At 50.3% G+C, this 19,201-nt stretch overlaps 1 protein-coding gene across 1 annotated transcript in view; it reads right to left on the bottom strand.

The window, feature by feature from the left end:
• The window catches only part of ITGB5 (integrin subunit beta 5), a 113,673-nt gene that overhangs the window by 17,405 nt on the left and 77,067 nt on the right, over positions 1–19,201 (bottom strand). The window contains exon 10 of the mRNA XM_004745412.3: positions 11,885–12,314. Within this exon, the coding sequence (XP_004745469.1) occupies positions 11,885–12,314 (430 nt within the window). The remainder of the gene's footprint in view (positions 1–11,884; positions 12,315–19,201) is intronic.

The raw sequence follows: 19,201 nt of genomic DNA, 5'->3' as shown, positions 1-19,201 counted from the left end.
GGCCTCAGTCCAGTTCCCTCATCAGGGAAAGGGGGATCGCGCCTTGTCTACTGAACAGGATCGGGGAGTTTCTGTGCAATGTGCCACAGAGAGGAGACGGCTCACTGCCTTCAAGCGATTTTTCACTGCATTGAGACATCAAGCCATGCTTAAAGTCTCCTAACCTAGAGAGACCTCATGACTACTCACGGGAGGCAGGCACTGTCTAAAGCACTTCACGTGGATGATCCCATCAGCCCTTCCCACGGCCGTGTGCCACCCCTGATTTTCAGGGACGGAAAATGAGGCACACAGAGGCCACATGAGGCCAAGTAACTTCCCCAGAGCTGCAGGGCAAGTAGGTGCCAAGGCAGGGATCTAAACCACATGTGTTTAACTCTGGAGCCCACATTCCTAACCACTACCGTACGGCTTCTGTAGCACAACCCAGTCGTGAGTAAGCGACACAAGTTAGAACAGTACCTAGGATAAATGTTCAAGCGGCCCAGGGTAGTAGAGTTGAAAATGTGCAACAGGCTCACCCCCAGGCCTGGCTTTTTTCATTTTTTTAATAATTTTTTTGAAGATTTATTTATTTATTTTAGAGAGAGAGGGAGAAAGCACATGCAGGAGGTGCAGAGCGGGAGGGAGAGAATCTCAAGCAGATCGTGCTGAGCATGGAGCTGTCATGGAGCCCAATCCCCGAGACCATGACCTGAGCTAAAACCAAGAGTCAGACATTCAACAGACTGAGCCACCCAGGCACCCCAAGAATGGCTCTTTTAATCTCTGATCATTAAACCCCTTGGCCTCTTCCGTACAGTAAAGGCAGCAGACTGGGAGGGCTCCACAGTTCCTCCCCCACTGTCATAATACTGCTGAAGGCCAGCACAGGGAGAAATCTGGAGTGCTTGTATGGGCTCCAGGCTCAGCTATTGGTTCTGGAATAGTAGAAGAGAGAAGGCATTTTGGGGGCACAAAAACAAAGCTGCATGAGATCATTCATGAAGATGAAAACACTGTGCAGCCAGGAAAGGAAGTATCCGAGGAGGAGAGATGTACCAGAGTGGGAAGCAAGGGCGGGGACACAGATCCAGGCCTAGTGTATGTATATAGGTACGGATGGATGGACAAACAGACAGGAGGGAGGGGAGGATGCCTGAGGATGGAGGAAGGAGGCCTGACTGTTAGACTAAGGAGTTTAAGTTCATCCTTTAGCTCCCAGATGGTCTGACAACAAACTCCTGTGGCTTGAGGTCAGCAGAGAGCCTCACCTGGAGGCAGCGTCCATCAGGCTGCCTTCCCACAGTGCATCTGCCCCTCCCCCAAGTCAGGTTCCACCACAGGGCTTTTCTAAAATGTAAACTGTGATGATACTCTGGCATAGAGCCCTTTCCTGGCTCCTCATCACCTGTAGCCCAGCTTTTGCATTTCTATTTTGGGGACCAGCATCCAGGCCCCCCCTTGAGTCACCCCAGCTTCAGGCCGCTGCAAAACATGTACGAGGCGCTGAACACTGGCGTGTTTTGGTTTGCAGCAATCACCCTGCAGGCAGACCAGGAGGGTGGTCAAGGAGATGGAAAGATGAATTTGGAAGAAATATAAGTGGTCAGGGGACAACCTGGTGGCAGACTGGATGTGGGCAGTGAGGAGAAGGTAGGGAGAAGGCCGATTCCTGGGTTTCTGGTTGTGTAAAGGGGCGATGAGGAGAATGAGAACCATGGCCAGGAGGAAGAGCTGGAGACCCGTTTGAGCCATCGTGAGACTGAGACGCATTTAAGACACCCAGTGGAGATGTCAAGAAGTCGAGTGGCCGAAAGGAGCACAGCAGCGGGTTTGGGCGACAGGACAGTACGGGCGTGATGAGGGAGAGGACGGCCACACCAGCACTGAATGGGTCGCTAGAGGTGAAGGACCCTACAAAGGGGACTCCAAGTGGTGGCCAAACGACGCGAGAGAGCATTCCAAGGTGGGCGTGGCCCACAGTGTCCACCGCTGCAGGAAAGTCAAGATGAAGGCTGAAAAAGTCTATGAGCTGCAGTAGCACAAGGCCGTTAGGGATCTGGGAAGACTGAATCCAAACTGGACTGAGGTGAGGGCAGACGGGGCGGGGACAAATGTTTTCAGAAATACAGCTACAAATATGGAGGAAAGACAGGGAAGTAAGAAGTGGGAGGTTAAGGGTTTCTCTTTCTCTATTTATTAATTAATTTATTTTTTTAGAATGAAGAGACCTGAGCATGTTCAAGAACTGATGGAAGACTTCATTAAGAGGAAAGTGTAGATATAAAATCACTTATCACATGGACAGATTTGTTTATTTACTCATTTGCCTCAACCCGTTAGCCTGCAAACCTGTACAAATCAAAGATGGGTGTTTTCTTTTTGTTTGCCCAATGCCTAGAATTGTCAGGCACACAGGAGATGCTCAGAACATGTCGCTAGAGGCTGGGAACATCATCAGGACAGGCCTGAAGCCCTGAGGGAAGACATCCAAAGCTGTAAATTAGAAAGGGAATAGAGAAGTACTGTTGAGGTTTACGAACTTAAATGTGATTCTTGAGGTATTTCAAATTCTTAACACATGTCCAAGAAATCCAGAGATTTAGAATACCATGAGGAAAAAATGGTTAAGAGTTCTTTTTCCTTTGACAGGTCATGGTCACAGTCAAGCAGACGTCACAAGCTTTGCACCGTACTTTTGCTCTGGCATACCGTTCAGGTTTCTCCAGCCAAAGGCTCTTCAGACATGTGAACAATGATGCATCCTTAATCTCAGGGCTAGCTGCTCCTCTGTCCTTGGCTTCGTGTCAATGAACCAGCCCTAACAAGGTCAACTGATGGTGCTTCCCAAGGGGCAACGTCCTGACAAGCCCCTCACCCTCTGTCTTCATCTTGGACCATATGTTGCATTCATGTTCTATTTAAACAGCAAAATAGGACTGCCGCTAAACAAGTGAGGTGATGTTGCTTTTAAACTAAGCTTCTCTAGACCTCAGCATTACGTTCTGAGATGACAGCATTGGCCAGAAAGCTAAGATTCCATTGTCAAAGGCAACAGCCCTCTCAAAGGATGCCTCTGCCCTTCTTCTCTTAGCACCCGATTTCTCAAAGCTGACGCCTGGCTGCCAAGTCCCTTGAATTACTCTAGCATTTCACATGAAGATGGCAAGTAAAGGACTTGGTCTCTGGCCCAACTTACCAATCACAGGAGATTAAAGCAATGGATGGAAGTGGAAAAATCTATATTCTTTAATGAACTCATCTTTCCAGTTTCAGAGAAGTCTGTAAACAGCTGAGTGAGATAAAGCATAGTCCTCACAGGACCCTAAGGAATGCTGAGTCAGAAAGAAAAACAGAGGGCCTGTGGCCAAAAGAAACAGAGGTTTCTCAGATCAACATCTTGAATCTGGCTTTACTTGCCCAATCCACCTGGCAGGCACTTCTGGGGGAATGCCAACCACATCTGGGGAAACATGAATTTGCTACCCTCTTGATCACTGCAACAGGATGAGAGGATTACTATTTTCAACCTGGAGATCTGTCGTGTTGTGGTTGGCTAACAGTTGCCATGTTCCACCCTCATATGGCCACTGTTCAGAGTCGGGTGCAGCATTCTTAATGGACAGAGCTGGTCTGGAATGTCACATGAGTGGGCCATGCTGAAGCTAGGCTGCCAGCCCAGCCAAGCCACAAGAGGGCAGGAAGCAGCTGCCCAAGAATACCCCTGAGGGTTAGGGGAAGTGGGCTTTTATTGGGTCAAGGCATTGGGTCAACCGCTGGTGGGAAGTGTGGCCAACAGGGCCAATCTTCTCAGCCAGTCTCTTTCACTTGGGTCGGATCAGTAACAGCCACATCAATAGCCTGGTAGAGTAACAACAACCAAGTGACATCATTCATGTTAAAAGTGGTTTATAAATTAGAACAGGCGAACAGAGGTTCCTGTCAGGAAAGTGGGTTCAGCATAATCAATAACAGACAGACACGCACTGACTACGAAGAGGAACACTCTGTCTTCCATCAAATAGTGGTCATAAAAGGATGGGTACCTCAGCCAGTCCCTGGGTTCACGTGTGTCCTTCAGCCTCACCTACTGTGCCTGATACATCCTTATGCAACCCAAACACTCACTTAGGAAAGCAGACACTAAATGTTTCCTAAAATTTTGACTGAAATAAATAGCACTGATTAGGTAAGACTTGGAAAATGTGGGCTCAGTGCTTGGGTGGTGGCGGCAGTGAAGGCTGGATTGGTAATTCAGAGGTTTGGGAAGGGCCCCGTGCTAATCAACATAAGTAAAATTAGGTAGAAATGAGGTAACTATTTATTTGCAAGGCTCTCCTGGTCTGAATCTCTAATCAAGAATCATATGGGTCACCTGGGTGGCTCATCTGAACAAGTGTCCAACTCTTGATCTCAGCTCAGGTCTTGATCTCAGGGTCATGAGTTCCAGCCCCGCATTCGCCTCCACCCTGGGCATGGAGCCTACTTAAAAGAATTACAGTGACTTTTAGTCCCAGTTCTGGCTCTCAGTTTCCCCAAGTGTAAACCGTTAAATAGGTAATACAATGTTGATCCACTGTGTGTGACTGACAGTATTAGGAAAGGCACAAGACACAAATAATCCCACCATTTTGTGGGAACATGATGAGAGCAAAATGCTAAAATAACATACTAACTTGGGAAGTATATTCCTTTAGCTTAGGGATGGTGGGGTCACCTGATCAAAACTTTTCGGGGAAGTGGTTGTGAGCTGGAGTAATTGGAGTGACCCTAATTCTCTGGGTCAGAGGGCAACAGGCAGGGGTTAGGAAGATGTCCCAGACAGAGGAAGCCAAAGCTGCAGCAGGTCAGACTCAGTCAGAGCAACTTCCAGACACCAGGGAGCGTTTGCATCTGGGTGGTATACTTGGGTCAGTGTTCTCAGAGCTACGGACACTCACCCCAAGCGAGAACAGGATTCCTCCATCCAATTCCACCCCAGCCCACCAGAGGCACTGAGCAGCAGAGGCCTATAATCGATTATGTCACAGTTTCCAAATCAAGACCAAACTCAAAGTTACGGCTCAACAACCCAGAAATGAAACCAACCCTTTAAGTGCTCAGTTTTAACTAAGAATGGGAAATTGTCTAATGTGTTATCCCAATAACATCCAAAAATTAATACCACCCATGACTAAGATCTTATTTTTTGCATTCTCATGGTCTTCCTAGGATTTTCCTTTGCTTTTTAAGTTTCATTATTCATTATTCATTATTTCTTTCACAAGCCAAGTGTCATGCTCTTAAGGATCAGTCCTAAAGTTCAAAGGCATGCACAGGGTCCTCACCACAGGGGCTGCTCTTGCCCATTTTCCTTTTTAAATAGAGAAGGGCAGTGAGGTGTGGTCCAATGCTTAGACTAGTCCATTTTTCAGAATCACTGGTGAATTGTTGCTTACGATCTTTGCAGAAACAAAATCTGGGCAGTGAGCAAGGGCAGTAAGAAAACTCCATTCCCAGAGCTAAGCTCAGAGCATGGAACAAGGCAGGTTCTCAACACGGCTTCCCAATATTCTCTCCCTTGTCTCTCAAGATCTCATACAAGTCTGCATGGTAAAGGTAGAAGCATGAATGATTCATATCCTCATTCCTCAATCCAAGCAAGTTTCTGAGAAGTGGAAAATTCTAGGGGCAATAAACAATGGCAAATTAATTCAAGCAACCCCAGCTCTGGAACCCTGGAACCCAGCACAACACTTGGCATGTGAATGGTGCTCAGTGAGCTGTTACTGAATGAGATGAAATCAGCAACCTTCCTAAAACAAAATGACCTGCAATCAGAGATCACAGTTTCCGTATCTGTAGCTGCACTAACATTGGGTCCTTGCTATGCTCTGGTTTTCCCAAAGAACTCTCTCCAATCACAAGCTGCAAGAAGCTAGCTGACCCGAGGCAAGCAGTCCAGCATATCTGGTACAAGAGGTTAGTCTGAAAGATGTACTGTTTCCTTGTAGAGCTAGGCCCTAAATCTTGGTACCTTTCTGTCTTTCAAGTGAACTTGAGCAATGTCTGGATATAGTTGTAATTCTTAGAGAATTCTTGATCATGGGGTGCCTGTTGAGAATTTATGAAACCAGCCTGTTTTATGCCATGCATTCATGCAATCTCTAGAAAATACATTTATTTTGTATTCTTGTATTTGCCGTCAGCACCTGGGTAACCATCAATAAACCGAGCAGAGATTGATATATATTGCGAAAACCTGAAGAATTTTCTAGGCTCTCCCACCTGAGGCGCACAGTGGTAGCAATTCCAGCAAGAGGCCCCTTTCTTAGAACATTAAATGTGTCATTTAATTTAAAAGGTACTTTTCGAGGCCTTGGTTGTGGAGGTGTGTTCAAAATGGTCCTCTAATGAACCATTTACAAAATATGCAAATTTCGATGCAGTGGCAGAAGGTACAACTGTGACCACAGGCCCGGGAACGGCCACCGCAATACTTATGCTGAGTGTGAAAAGTACACTTCTGAAGAAAAACGGGATAAATATGGTGAGAAGGACTTTTATAAACATAGCTGGATAACTACTGCCAAAGGAGGTGTTTCATTTGGCAAGAATCAAGAAGTCTAAAACCAGGCCTTAATGTCAGAGGAGCCTGTAACTGGAGAGGAGTCACAGAGCCTCATGAAGCATTCTGGAAACCATCCGCCCAGACCTGCCTGGCTCTAGCCCCTGGCAATGATGCCACTATGGTGGCTCCCTTTGTTTTATGTTTAGGAGAGAACTCCAGATGCCCCTTAGCCTCTGACTATCTGCCACGTATTAAAAGATTTATGTATCTTTACAAAAATCTAGATTAAGAAGAAAAAATATATATAAAATAAAAACTGGACGAATGGCCTATTAGAGGAAGTAAAATATTTGAGACTCACTTAGATGTACTTTTGGGGTCTTGCAATCACAAGACCAAAAGGGCTCTGTTCAAAATTCCATATCCTATTTAAGTTTTCCCAATATATGCAACCCAAGAAGTAGCGAGTTACTCAGTGTACCCCAGTGCAATCATTCGAAGTACGGAGGGTACTGAAAACTTCAGGGCTGAGACTGATTTCAACAGTTTACCACAACGGAATAACTCAAATCCCAGGAAATGCACTGTTTGGGTATGGTAACCAGCAAAGAACAAGGTTGGCGCAATCATCTTTTATTCCATTAAGAACAACTAAACAGACCACGTCCTACTTCTGTTACAGGAACAGAGGGATTCTGAAGGGTCAACATTTCATGAGACGCAGAAGAACAGAAACCTCACAGTGGCTCCCCAAAGCTCCCTTTGCACACACAGGGACAGTCTGTGGACAGACTAGGTTCCGTTGCCTCTAGAAACCAAAGGGAAACACAACAGCCCTGAGTGCACACACACTGGCGTGATGTGTGCCAAAACTCGTAACAAAAGCTGTTCAACTGCTTCCGGACCTTAGTCCGATTGCTCCACTACTAACTTTTATGCCACACATGTTAAAACCTGGACTCTCTCGCATTCCCCCTGGGTCTCCTCTGGGGGGAGGGTGAGGGCAATGGGACAAGGGACTGTGAGCCTCGAATAGACAAAGAGACCAAGAGAGAAGCGGAAGGAGCTCCTCCAGGATGTCCCCACTGCCAAGCCTGGCCCTGGCTCTGCCAGAGCCCCTGCCTGAAGAGAGACCACAAGCACACGGCCCCTTGTGGCCCAGGCTGCAGGGAGAGGGGCGGGAAGGACTGTGAGAGAGTGCTGAAGTCAGCGGCTCCCGAGGCTCTGAGTCAGCACCTTCCAGACCAGGGTGGCTGTTGGGAAACAGACTTTCTCTCCCACAAAACCCCACATGCAGGAGCAGCCCAAGAGCTCGAAACCCATGGGCATGGCTGTGGAGCGGGAGCCCCGAGCTGACCATGTGTGCCAAGGAACTGGGGGCTGGAACCCAGCACCTACCCGATCACCGCTGCCCCATGAGAGACAAGAAAGGAGGAGCGGGGTGCTCCATCCATGTGCAGGAACTAGTCCTGCCTGGAGCCAGGCTCAGTCTAAAGTCCTTACTAAATAAGCAAACACAACAATGACCTCATACCAGAAACTGTTTTCCCCACGAAGATTTGGATAGCTTCATGCTTCAACTAGCTGCTGCTCTTCAAGGGAAGAGGTGGAGAGGGTAATTGGGGTTGCAGTGGAAAGAGAGTCGAAATGTTCCAGTCAATGAGGTATCAAAGTCATTCAACCTTAAGGGCTGCCTAGGATATTATATTACCTGAAAAAAGCAAGACACAAAATTGTACGCAGACATAGACACACTAACTCAGGGAAAAAGAAAAGTTTGGAAGGAAAGATACTCACCTCTTAAAATATGACTAACGGAATTATAAACAATTTATTTCATTTCTTTCTACTCTTCTAAACCTAAGAATAATTCTGCAGCTATGTGAGCGAGCACAGTTTTGGAAAGGAGGCATTGTGAACCAGTGTGGGAGGAAGGAATTCCTCCAGGTGGACCAGATGGTCCAAATAAATCCTGGTCACCAAGAATGAGGCAGACAAAAAGGACGGACCACACATCTATCGATGGAATCGTTTTTCAAATTTTCTTTAATGAGTGTGTATGGCTTTTCAGTTGAGGGGGGAAGACATCCCACCCCAGCCTCCCTGAGATGTTAGTGACTAGAAGCACTGTGTATGTGGGAGCCTTGAAGGCTTCGAGAATCTCCCTTCTCTCTACGCAGGGACGTGTGAGAGTCTCCCAACACCGCAGGACTGTGTGCAGTGAAGGGAGAGAAACAGCACCAGGCAGAATTCTGAAACGCAAGATAACTCAGAACAGTGAGTTCGGGTGGCTGAACAAAAAAGCTGGGTATTCTCTCAATTATGGAATATCCTTTCCTCCAAAATGACAAGCTTTCCCTGCTGAGGCCACTCACGCCTCATCAACCACGGGCCCTGCACCTCCAGGCTCTGCGCGGTACACAGAGAAACCTAACATCTGAGGGACGTAGAGGAGGCCTCTACCACGTAGCATGCCAGGTCCTTCTTCTACAACTTCTTCAATTTTCAAAAGAATGCAGAAACAAAGGGTAGTGAACCATTTTAAGACAGAAAACCAAATGTACGAGAGGGAGAGAACCGGGACAGTAAGCTGATGAATTACGGGGGCGGAATCTGCCCACGTCAGCGGACTGAGAAGCCTGCGCTCCCAGGCCATACGGACACAGTACAGCACAAGCAGCCTTCTGGAGGAAGACGGATCAGAGGTTTGTTTTTGGCTCCTGAGGGGAAGGGAGGGACAGTTTTATGACACTATTTACTAATACATTTGAAGCAAGAAAAAAACACTGCTAAAAGCCATCACAGGCACTGGCAGGCTCCTTGGAGCTTTTATGGTGCTGGTGAAGGAACTGGAAGTCCACCCATCACACTGGAACTCCTGAGGCACAGCCTGGCAGTTCACGGCAGCAGCCCCTCAAGCCCTGCCCAGAGGTGGTGGCATGGACTAAGAGGGGTCCCAGTGCTCGGTGAGCCAGGCTTCTGTGCCAGGCTGGGCTCCAGGTGCTGTCTACACACACTCTATGCTTTACAAGAGCTCTGAGCCCATAGTGACTCAAGCAGCAGGTGGTGTTACTGGGTTTAAACCCAGGCCTACCTGATCCTAAGGACTTTTTCTGCTAACTCAGTTAGAACCATCTAGCAGGGGCGCCTGGGTGGCTCAGTGGGTTAAAGCCTCTGCCTTCAGCTCAGGTCATGATCCCAGGATCTTGGGATCAAGCCCTCCATCAGGCTCTCTCTGCTCAGCAGGGAGCCTGCTTCCCTTCCTCTCTCTGCCTCTCTGCCTACTTGTGATCGCTGTCTATCAAATAAATAAACAAAATCCTTACCAAAAAAAAAAAAAAAAAAAAAGAACCACCTACCAAATCCCAGTCTATTGTCTGAGGGCAAGGATCCCTGTTCCATGGTCAGCATATCAAATCCCAATTCTTCCACCCGTGACATTCCTCCATGACATTCACATGCCCTGTACTTTCTGGAGCAGTGCCAGTTGTGAACATGCTGGTCCCACTGCTCCCGTGGGTGCACCCCTACTTGCCTCACTGTGTGGTCCGCCCCAGAAAGCCTCTCACTTACTGATGCACATCGGGGACCCTCTCAGCACTTGCTCCTTCCGAAGAGGGACCAGTTATTCCTCCCCCAGGGACAGGTCATTTAAATGCTCTGATTTGCCTCCCATGATTCCGCTTTATCTTCCCTATAATACTCAAGTATTCGAGGTGTCGGTGGAGGCCCGCAGCAATACTCCAAGTATTACTTTGAGTATTATAAATACTCAAATATTACAAATTATAAATATTACAAATACTTCCCAACTGGAGGACCACTCTCAAGGGAAGAATCCCAGCAAAGGAGAATACCCCACAGAAGGAACCACACTCCTGCCTCTAATTGTTCCATTTGCTGGGTTTGCAGGCAGCACGGAGTTGGAAGAAATGCCTCCTGCCTCCCGTCCGCTGCTGAGACGTGATTTTACAGTATCTCATCGGAATGCAACTCTCAGAATGGGAACTGCCAAACTGTAATTTAACTGGAATCCATGGAAAGTCTTATACGTAGATTAAAAAGCTTAAGTGCTCAAACAGGACACAACAAAAACTGGGCTTGACTATGGCTCACTTGGAAAATTAAAGCCCTTCAGCTTTTGGCAGTGAAGTTAAAGATTGCCTCAACAGTATCATGTGATTGTTTAACAGGAGAGAAAAGGGAAAGTGGGCATCCTGTTAGGATGTGTTAATGTAAGAGGAACATCCAGATCACAGAACTGTTCAGTGGAACTCTCCAGAATGACAAATAACATACTCAGGGCTGAGAGCACATTTAACAAACTGATGGAGTCCTCAGAGGAGGAGACCTGGTATCTAGTGCAGAAAGAAAAGAGAACAGAGAAACATAAAGAAATTTTCAGATGTTTGACAGGCTGTCTAGAATGGGAATCAGTGGGTGGAAATGACTGAGACAACAATTTTCCATTCAGTCAAAAGAAGCTTCCAAACCATGTCTGTGGGAGGCAGATGATGGCCCCCCAAGATGACCGCAGCCCAATGCCCAAAGCCCATGTCTGTGTTACTCTGCACGGTAAAGGGACTTCACAGATGTGGTTAAGTCAAAGCTCTCAAGATGGGGAGACTCTGGGATTACCCTTGCGGGTCCAACATAATCACAAGGCTTCTTGTAAGAGGGAGGCAGAATGTCAGAGAAAGACATGGGACAACAAACCAGAGGTCAGACTCAGAGAAAGATCTGAGGATGCCATAGTGCTGGCTTTGAAAACAGAGGAAGGGCTATGAGCTAAGGGATGCAGATGGCTTTTAGAAGCTGAAACAGGCAAGGGAATGGATTGTCCCCTAGAGTTTCCAAAAGGAATGCAGCCCTGCTGACACCTGGGTATTTGCCAAATAACATCCACAGTGGACTTCTGACTTTCAGAACAGTAACAGACACACTGGTGTTGTTTGAAGCCACTAAGTCTACAGCGACTCGTCAGACCAGCAACAGGAGGCGAATGCAATGTCTAACAAGAGAATACCCACTACTGGCCCCAGCGAGCTCCCTGTCCCAGGAGGCAATCAAGGAGAGACTAAACACCTACCTGTCAGGAATGCCATGCAAGGTAGTCCCGGATGACCCCCACATACCCCTGTGACTCTGGGAGTTCTCAGGCACACAGCAGGTCCTCCTACTGTTGTATTCTACACACAGGTTCCCACTCCCAGGCCCAGTGGCAGGCAAGGCTCGCCCTTGCCTTCTCCCAGGAGGACAGTGGTTAGTTAGTACAAGGCACCCTTTGGGCGGGGGATGCCTAGTGGTGCCTGAGCCCGGCCCAGAGTTTTAATGTGCTCACAGGGTGCCTACCTGAGCAGAGGATCCCTCTGTTCCTGGCACAGGAGAAGTTGTCACACTGGCAGAAAGAACCGTAGATCTTCCCGAACTCGCTCTCGAAGCAGGAGCACTGGTTGCAGCTGCACTCCCCACGCCCACTGCACAGAGGCTTGCCTTCGGCTTCCCGGCACAGGTTCTGGTACCCGGTCTGGCGCTCGCTTTCCTGGCACTCACAGCGGGTGCCCAGGTGGCCGGGGTTGCACTCGCACAGGCCACACATGTAGGTCCCGTTCCCACTGCACCGGGTGCTGTCGGACTCCAGCCGCACGCTGCAGCCGCACTGGCAGCTGTAGGTGACCCCCACCTCCAGGCTGTCCCGGAACCCTACAGGCCGCAGGGTGAACGTGTGCTCCGTGGGCCTGCTGGGGCAGCTGCGGGCCTCCACCGACACCTCGAAGGACGCCTGGGTGGGAAGGAGAGAGGGGACGTTGTGGCATGGCCGGTCAGGGCCTCCCCACCATCCAGAGGCCCAGCAGGGGGGAAGCACCCCTGAGGTCCTCGATGGAGAGCCGTGGCTGCAGGCCAGAGGCAGACAAGGCCCCCCCAGATCCGCGAGCGCCCTCACTGTACCCAGGACGACAGCACTCAGGTGTGCCCAGGCCATGTGGTTCTAGCTCCCCTGTGTTTCTGTTACCCTACCCGCTCCCCTCTCCGTTTAGGAAGTCGCTCCTCCCATGAATACTTTCCCAGCATCCCCTCTGTGCCAGGCACTGAGGCAGCTGCGCCCTTGACCTCGAGGGGCATGGGAGCCCATGCACCCTGGCACCTGCCTGCCCCTCTGCAGAAAGGGTTCCTCTCCTGCTGGAGAAAGGACAAGAGGGCGCTCAGTCCCTGCCAGGGTGCCTGCCTCACCACGACACACCCCTGAAGGCTCCCTCTACCCCCCGGTTCCTGCTCACACTGGTCCTCCCAGCTGCACCCCTCAGCCCCAATCACAGCCCCGTGTCATCACTGATGAGCATGCCACACACAGGGACAGACTTTTTCTTTCTAAGCACAGCCTGTGGAGAAGTGTCACTGACCCCTGAGCTGCTCACGGGTTGCCCCAGAAACAGGCAGTCAGGTGGGCGGCTGGGGACGGCCTCACAGGAAGACCCCATCACCTGCCCACGTGGCTGTGAAGGGAGGAGAGCACGGGCAGGCTCTGTGGGGTACTCCCAGAGGCAGAGCGCCCCTCCTCCCTGGGCTCCCCTGGGACAGGAGTGGGTGTGGCTAGTCAGCCAGGCTGCCCTCAGGGCCCAGGGCTGTGGAGATCCGCAGACAGGCAGTTGGCACGCCCTGACCCAATGCCACCCTGAAACACTTCTCCCTGAACAGCGGTGCTCCTGAAACAGACAGGGGTGTCCATTGACTGACCCCCTGTGTCTGGCCGGATGGCTCTATTTTTCAAAAGATCCCTTGGGTCGTTCTGAGGTTCAGAAGGGGTTAGAAACCACTTTTTGCTACTGCTGTTCTTAATTGCATTAATCACTTGGGTTGGATTAAGGCTGACTTTTATTTTTATTTATTATTTTTTAAAGATTTTATTTATTTATTTGACAGGCAGAGATCACAAGCAGGCAGAGAGGCAGGCAGAGAGAGAGGGAGAGGGGGAAACAGGCTCCCTGCTGAGCAGAGAGCCCGATGTGGGGCTCGATCCCAGGACCCTAGGATCATGACCTGAGCCGAAGGCAAAGGCTTTAACCCACTGAGCCACCCAGGCGCCCCAAAGCTGATTTTTTAGAAAGTCATCTATAACTGGCTTTACCAGCCTCTCAGGTAACAAAGAGGTGTATTTTTGGAAAACAGTGAAAACATGTTTTTTTCTAAATGTTCTATAGATCCCTATCACCTCGGGGTCTTTATTAATTCTAAAAGGTCTCCCCTCAAATTCTGTGACATCTAGGGACACCGTGGGGGTGGAGGGGCAGGTTAGACTGAGCGGGATGACAGACCCAGCACTCCAGGCCCTGGAGAGAAATTCCCACTTGGCAGTAGGCCGGGCTCCAGGTGACCCAACGACGGACATCCAGGAATCAACGTCAGCCAAGGGGTATCACAGAAGCTGCTGCTAGACAGGTGAGCTGAGGATGATGACCAAAAGCCAGGGTCAGAGGCCACTGGGTGAGCCAAACCAGCTGCAGACAGCTGAGATTAGCCCACCCCCACTCTCCAGGTCTACACAGACCGTGGAAGGAGGCAAAGGGAGAAACAGGCTACGTTTCAAGGACCCAAGGTATAGGTGGGCTCTTGAGGTAAGGAAACGAGATGAGGACCCACCTGGGAACTGAACCCTGCCTCATGACAACAAACATGACTAGTCACCGGGGGACAAATGCCTACATGGGCCAGGCACTGTGCTGGGCATTTCCATGAATGTCTCATGTACATGCCCTAAAAAGAGGTATTCTCATTTACTAGAGAGAAAACAGGGCTGGTGGGTAAGGGAGCTTAGTGTCGGTCACAGAGCTGTTGAGGGTGGGACCCGGCTCTTCTCGGCACATCCTCTCCTGGAAGTGGGAACATGTTCAGTGTTCATGTCTGGGTACGGAGGGCAAGGCAGCCCAGCGAACTGCAGGGACTGCAAGATGGTGATCCCCAAGGGGGGGGGGGACCAGAGGCATCTCCAAATCTACCTGCCTTGGGCTAGAGGGGACCCAACCTCCAGACAGGAAGGGAGTAGGGTGCCTGACCAAAGCCCCCCACAGGGCTGTCAAGAACGCAGATACAAACATCCCTGCTTTGGGAAAGAAGCCATGACTTGCTCAACGCTACCACTTCCTGGGGCTACAGTGATATAGGGCTTGTGAAATGAAAAGTCCCTGCCTCCCAAAGGTGTCTGGGGCTCAGAAATGGATAAGTGGCAAAGAAATAAGCTAGACCAAGAGCCAAACGGATTTAATTACTGAAAGACTGTGAGGAGTGTCCATCTGGGAGCAGAACCTGCCCCCAGGGAAACTTGCCTGCATCAAGGGACAAAGTAACAAGAGAATTCAATCTCCCCAGTCTTCCCAGTGTGCCTGTGTTTGCCAGGGAGTAAGTGGAGAAGCCAGGGGAGCCCCGGGATCAGTGCAGGCAGCCAGTGACCCAGGATTTAGAAAGGCTCATTGACTGTCTGCCTCGCTGGCGGAACGAGGAATAATGGCCTTTAGGCAGTCCTGGTGGCTTTCCTCAGCCAAAGCTTTGGTCTAACCCAGGCCCTAGCTGTCAGGCCCATGTACCCTGGCATGTGGCCAGCCACCTGATAAACAGAGTGGCTCCGTCTAACTCAGCCACTAGTCTCGCAGGTCCTCCTAGGCACAGGAAAGCTATAAAAAGCACTTCAGGAACAACAAGTAAATCTGTTCTGCTACCCTCCTTTCAGAGTCCATTTCCCTGAGGGGTCAGGAAAGAATCCAGCCTCTGTCAAGCAGCTGGAAGGAGACTTTTCCCTGATTACTGTGGACTTCAACTGATACTCAAGGCTCCCCAGTTCCCAGAGACCTCCATCTCCCACTGAGATTCCAGAAAAAGGTCATGGATATAGCAGCCCTCCCTCCCATCCAGTCTTGTTATTTAAGCCTCATTGGGATGCTCGTGGTTTCCCTGCAGGACTGTTGGCCTGATCCACGCTTTCAAAAGGGCTGCCCAGCCCCCACCCCAAACCCACCAAACCCGGGGCTGTACAGATGCCAAGTCCACCAGGAGCTCATTGAAACAAAGCGCTGGGCATGGGCACGGACTACAGAGCCCCAAAGGAGGGGACAGGAGAGGGGGACACTGTGGGAAGCCCATGATGGGGCTCACTAGGTCCTTTGTACTGGGCGTTAGTGTTTGCTGTGTGGCTGGTCACTTGCATACTGATTTGTCGAAGTCAGTTCATGAGAAAACCAACTCCTAGTGGCTGGGCCCACTGGGTCATCCCTAGCTGGTGCTGAGCCCAGAGACGGAAAATTAGGGAAAAAATTAAAACCACTGGAGAAGAGAACCTCATTGGATTTGACACTTTGAAGGTTTTATTTAAGGAGTATTTGGTGTCCCTCATCCCCTGCCACCTCTCCTGCTTCCTGCCTGGAGAGATCTCTTAACCCAGAGAACACAGAAGAGTCATAAAACCATGGCCTCTGGCTGGAAGTGCCCATAAAGCCTCTGCCTGCCCCACCCCTACCCCCACCATGCCCTGCTCTTCAAGAAGCTTTAGTTATGAGGGGGTGAGGTTCACCTGGCTGACACTTAAACCCAGCTGTCCCAAGGCTGCACCCACCTTCCCCGAACCCCCACCATGGCCCATGTCCTCATCTACAGGCCAGACCTGGAGATACCCAACGACAGTTATACCCTGACTGCTTTTCCTAATCCCTCTTCTCCATGTAAGTCCCGAGCCCTTCTGCCTATCTCCTGCCATTCTCCAACTTGTCCACGGACCTCCCAAATCTTGGCAATGAAGGATAACACCCACTTCCCAAGTAACAGTCAGATACCTTAGCTTGGCCCCTGCGTCCTGCCCATACCGCCCAAGCCTGCCCCAGGCTCCACCCCACTCCCCTCAACTGCTTCCCACCTGCAAAAGGGCAAAGCATGTTCACACCCTCAGACTCACCTACTGCTCTGCACATGTTATGCCCACCGATGGGACCTCCCCATCCTCCCTCCCACACCTGGAAAACCCCTACTCGTGCTCCTCAGCTCAAAGAGAACCCCTCTGTGGTGTGGATCCTTCGTCCCTGGGGCCACTGGGACACCATGGCCAGCCTGCAGAGCTGCATGGCCAGCGTGTAGAGCTGCATGCCTCACCCTCTGTGGGGCCGACTCATCGCACGTGTTCTCCTCTGCCAACTGGCCCTGGACACTGCCGTTAGCGGGAGAGCCCGTGTGCTCAGGAGCAGACCTGGCTGCTGGAGCCCAGGTGTGAGCCCTCTAAAGAAAGCTCAGTCTGGGAAGAGGGACAGAGATGGAGAGGTGGCCCAGGGTTTAGGAAATCAGACTGGTCCCAGCTAGAAGTGCACAAATGCATCTCTCTTTCAGCAGAAGGGGGACCGAGGGAGAGCCCCCACTCATTCCTTTGCTGGGGCTGGCTCCATGGTGCTGAGCCTATGCACTCCCAGAGCCCCTCACCCAGAAGGGCCCCGTGCTCAGGTTAATCCTTTGCTGTTGTCATCTTCAAATTCTGTTTTTTTTTTTTTTTTTAAGATTTTATTTATTTGTCAGATTGAGAGAGAGAGAGAAAGAAAGCGCACACACACAAGCAGGCAGAGGCAGAGAGAGAAGCAGGCTCCCTGCCGAGCAAGGAGCCTGATGTGGGACTCCATCCCAGAACCCTGGGATCATGACCTGAGCCGAAGACAGTGGCTTAACTGACTGAGCCCCCCAGGCGTCCCTCAAATTCTGTATTTTTGAACAAGGACCCCATATTCTGATTTGGCACTGGGCCCCGTAAATTGTGTGGCTGGTTCTGCCCCTGCACCCGCAGGGCCCTGCATGAGCTTGCCTCCCCTGGGCTGGCATGGCGCTGGCAGCGGCATCTTGTCCGTTGTGACAGGGGAGTCGCCGCTGCTCTGTGCCAGGCTATTTCCACCCACAGGAAACAAGAACTCCACCCCTCCTTGCAGCAGAGCCAGAGGCCGTGTGACCGTGGCCTCCCGGATAGCAAGACAACAGCAGAAGGCTTCTCTCTGAGCTGAAGAGAGGCTGCTGGCCCACCTGTGCAGAAGGGCTGTCCAGGGCGATCAGGGTGGGTGAAGCACCTTCCTTCCATCTCTATTTCAGCTTCTCTATAAATCATCCCAATACATCCAAGCTTTTTTGTTTTTGTGGGGAAAAAATGCCACTTATAACCTTTTTGGGGGGACACTTAGGTGGTTCAGTCGGTTAAGCATCTGCCTTCAGCTCAGGTCATGATCTCAGGGTCCTGGGATTGAGCCCCACGTCTGGCTCCTTGCTTAGCAGGAAGCCTGCTTCTCCTTCCTCTGTGATCTCTCTCACTCCCTCTCAAATAAATAAATAAAATCTTTAAAAAACTTTTTTTTAAATAATAAAATAATCTTTTTTTGTCTTCTAGACAATGTCCCTACTTTCCTGAGCTATCCTAGGGAAACCCCAAATCTGTACACAGGGGTGTCTACACAGAGGTGGTAAGGATGCCACCCCAGGCTTCCTAGAAAGCTGTCCTTCCGAAGCACACAAGCAGAACGCAGACTCCGGCATCAGGAGTTTCAGATTTGACTGGGTATTTGCAGCTCAACAGCAGCAGGACTTTCGGCAAGTTTCTCAGGTCCGCCTGGGAGCCCCAGTCTTCCTCACATCAAGTGGGGGAAGTAACGTCTATCTTACAGGTGCTGCAGGAAGCAGACGAAGTCCCTACTGGATGTAGCACAGGGCCCGTCATCAACCCCCACACAATGGTACATGGGTTATTCCCTCCACGGTTAAGAACGACTAGTCAGTGACCACAGTCTGTTACACGCCCACCGCTTGTTAGCTGGGGGATCTCTGGCAGGCTGTGATGTCTCCAATCTCAGGATGCCCAGCAGCAGTGAGCACAGCACCCCGTTCCCCCGGGTGTGTGTGTGCACACTGAATGAGGTAAGGCAAGGAAAGGCACTCAATAAGCCACGATCCCTGTGCAGAGCACCCCCCCCACACTTCTTTGCTATCATACTTTGATCCAAAATGAACCCTCTGGAACAGACAGGAGAGAACAGAATCACAGGCAGCAAGAGGCCAGGGAATGGTGGTCGAGGGTACCAGTATCAGAGCCAGAAAGCCCTGGCTCTGCTTTTCTCACCTGCCAACCTAAGTAACTCTACCTTCCCCGCAGGGGAGTGGTGAGGAACACAGAGCAAATTCATTGTCTTTCTTCCCCATCAGCCCCTTAATCCACGCAAAGGTTCTATGCCCTCCACTGCTGTGGTTATCCACCCCACTGGATCAAATCAGAGATGGATGGCTTTCTTCCTAATCTGCAGACAGAAAAAGCGAGGGTCAGATTATCCAAGGCTCAGAGCAAGTTGTCGAAGACTAGGAATGAAGGCCAGTTCTCTCATTCCCACCATACTCTCCCACCTAATTTCATTCCTGCCCAATGAAGATCATGTTTTCAAACGCCAAGGGCACAACGTCAACTTGAGGAAATCTCGTGTGGCAGTGGCCAGGGTGCTGCCTCCTGACTGAAGCCCTCTAACAAGTCCACCTTGCACCCCGGAAACACAGCACAGAACAGGCACCCCACCATGACACAGATTTGGAAGACAGAATAAAAGCCCCGAAAAGTTCTGATAACTCATAAAAGTTACCAGAAGCCAAAGAATGATGACCAACGCTAGCAGGTTTAGT

The sequence above is a fragment of the Mustela putorius genome, unplaced genomic scaffold (genome assembly GCF_011764305.1).
Source record: "Mustela putorius furo isolate JIRA1106 unplaced genomic scaffold, ASM1176430v1.1 tig00003834_pilon_pilon_pilon, whole genome shotgun sequence".
NCBI classification, from domain to species: Eukaryota; Metazoa; Chordata; class Mammalia; order Carnivora; family Mustelidae; genus Mustela; species Mustela putorius.
This window is presented reverse-complemented; position numbering and strand designations above follow the sequence as displayed.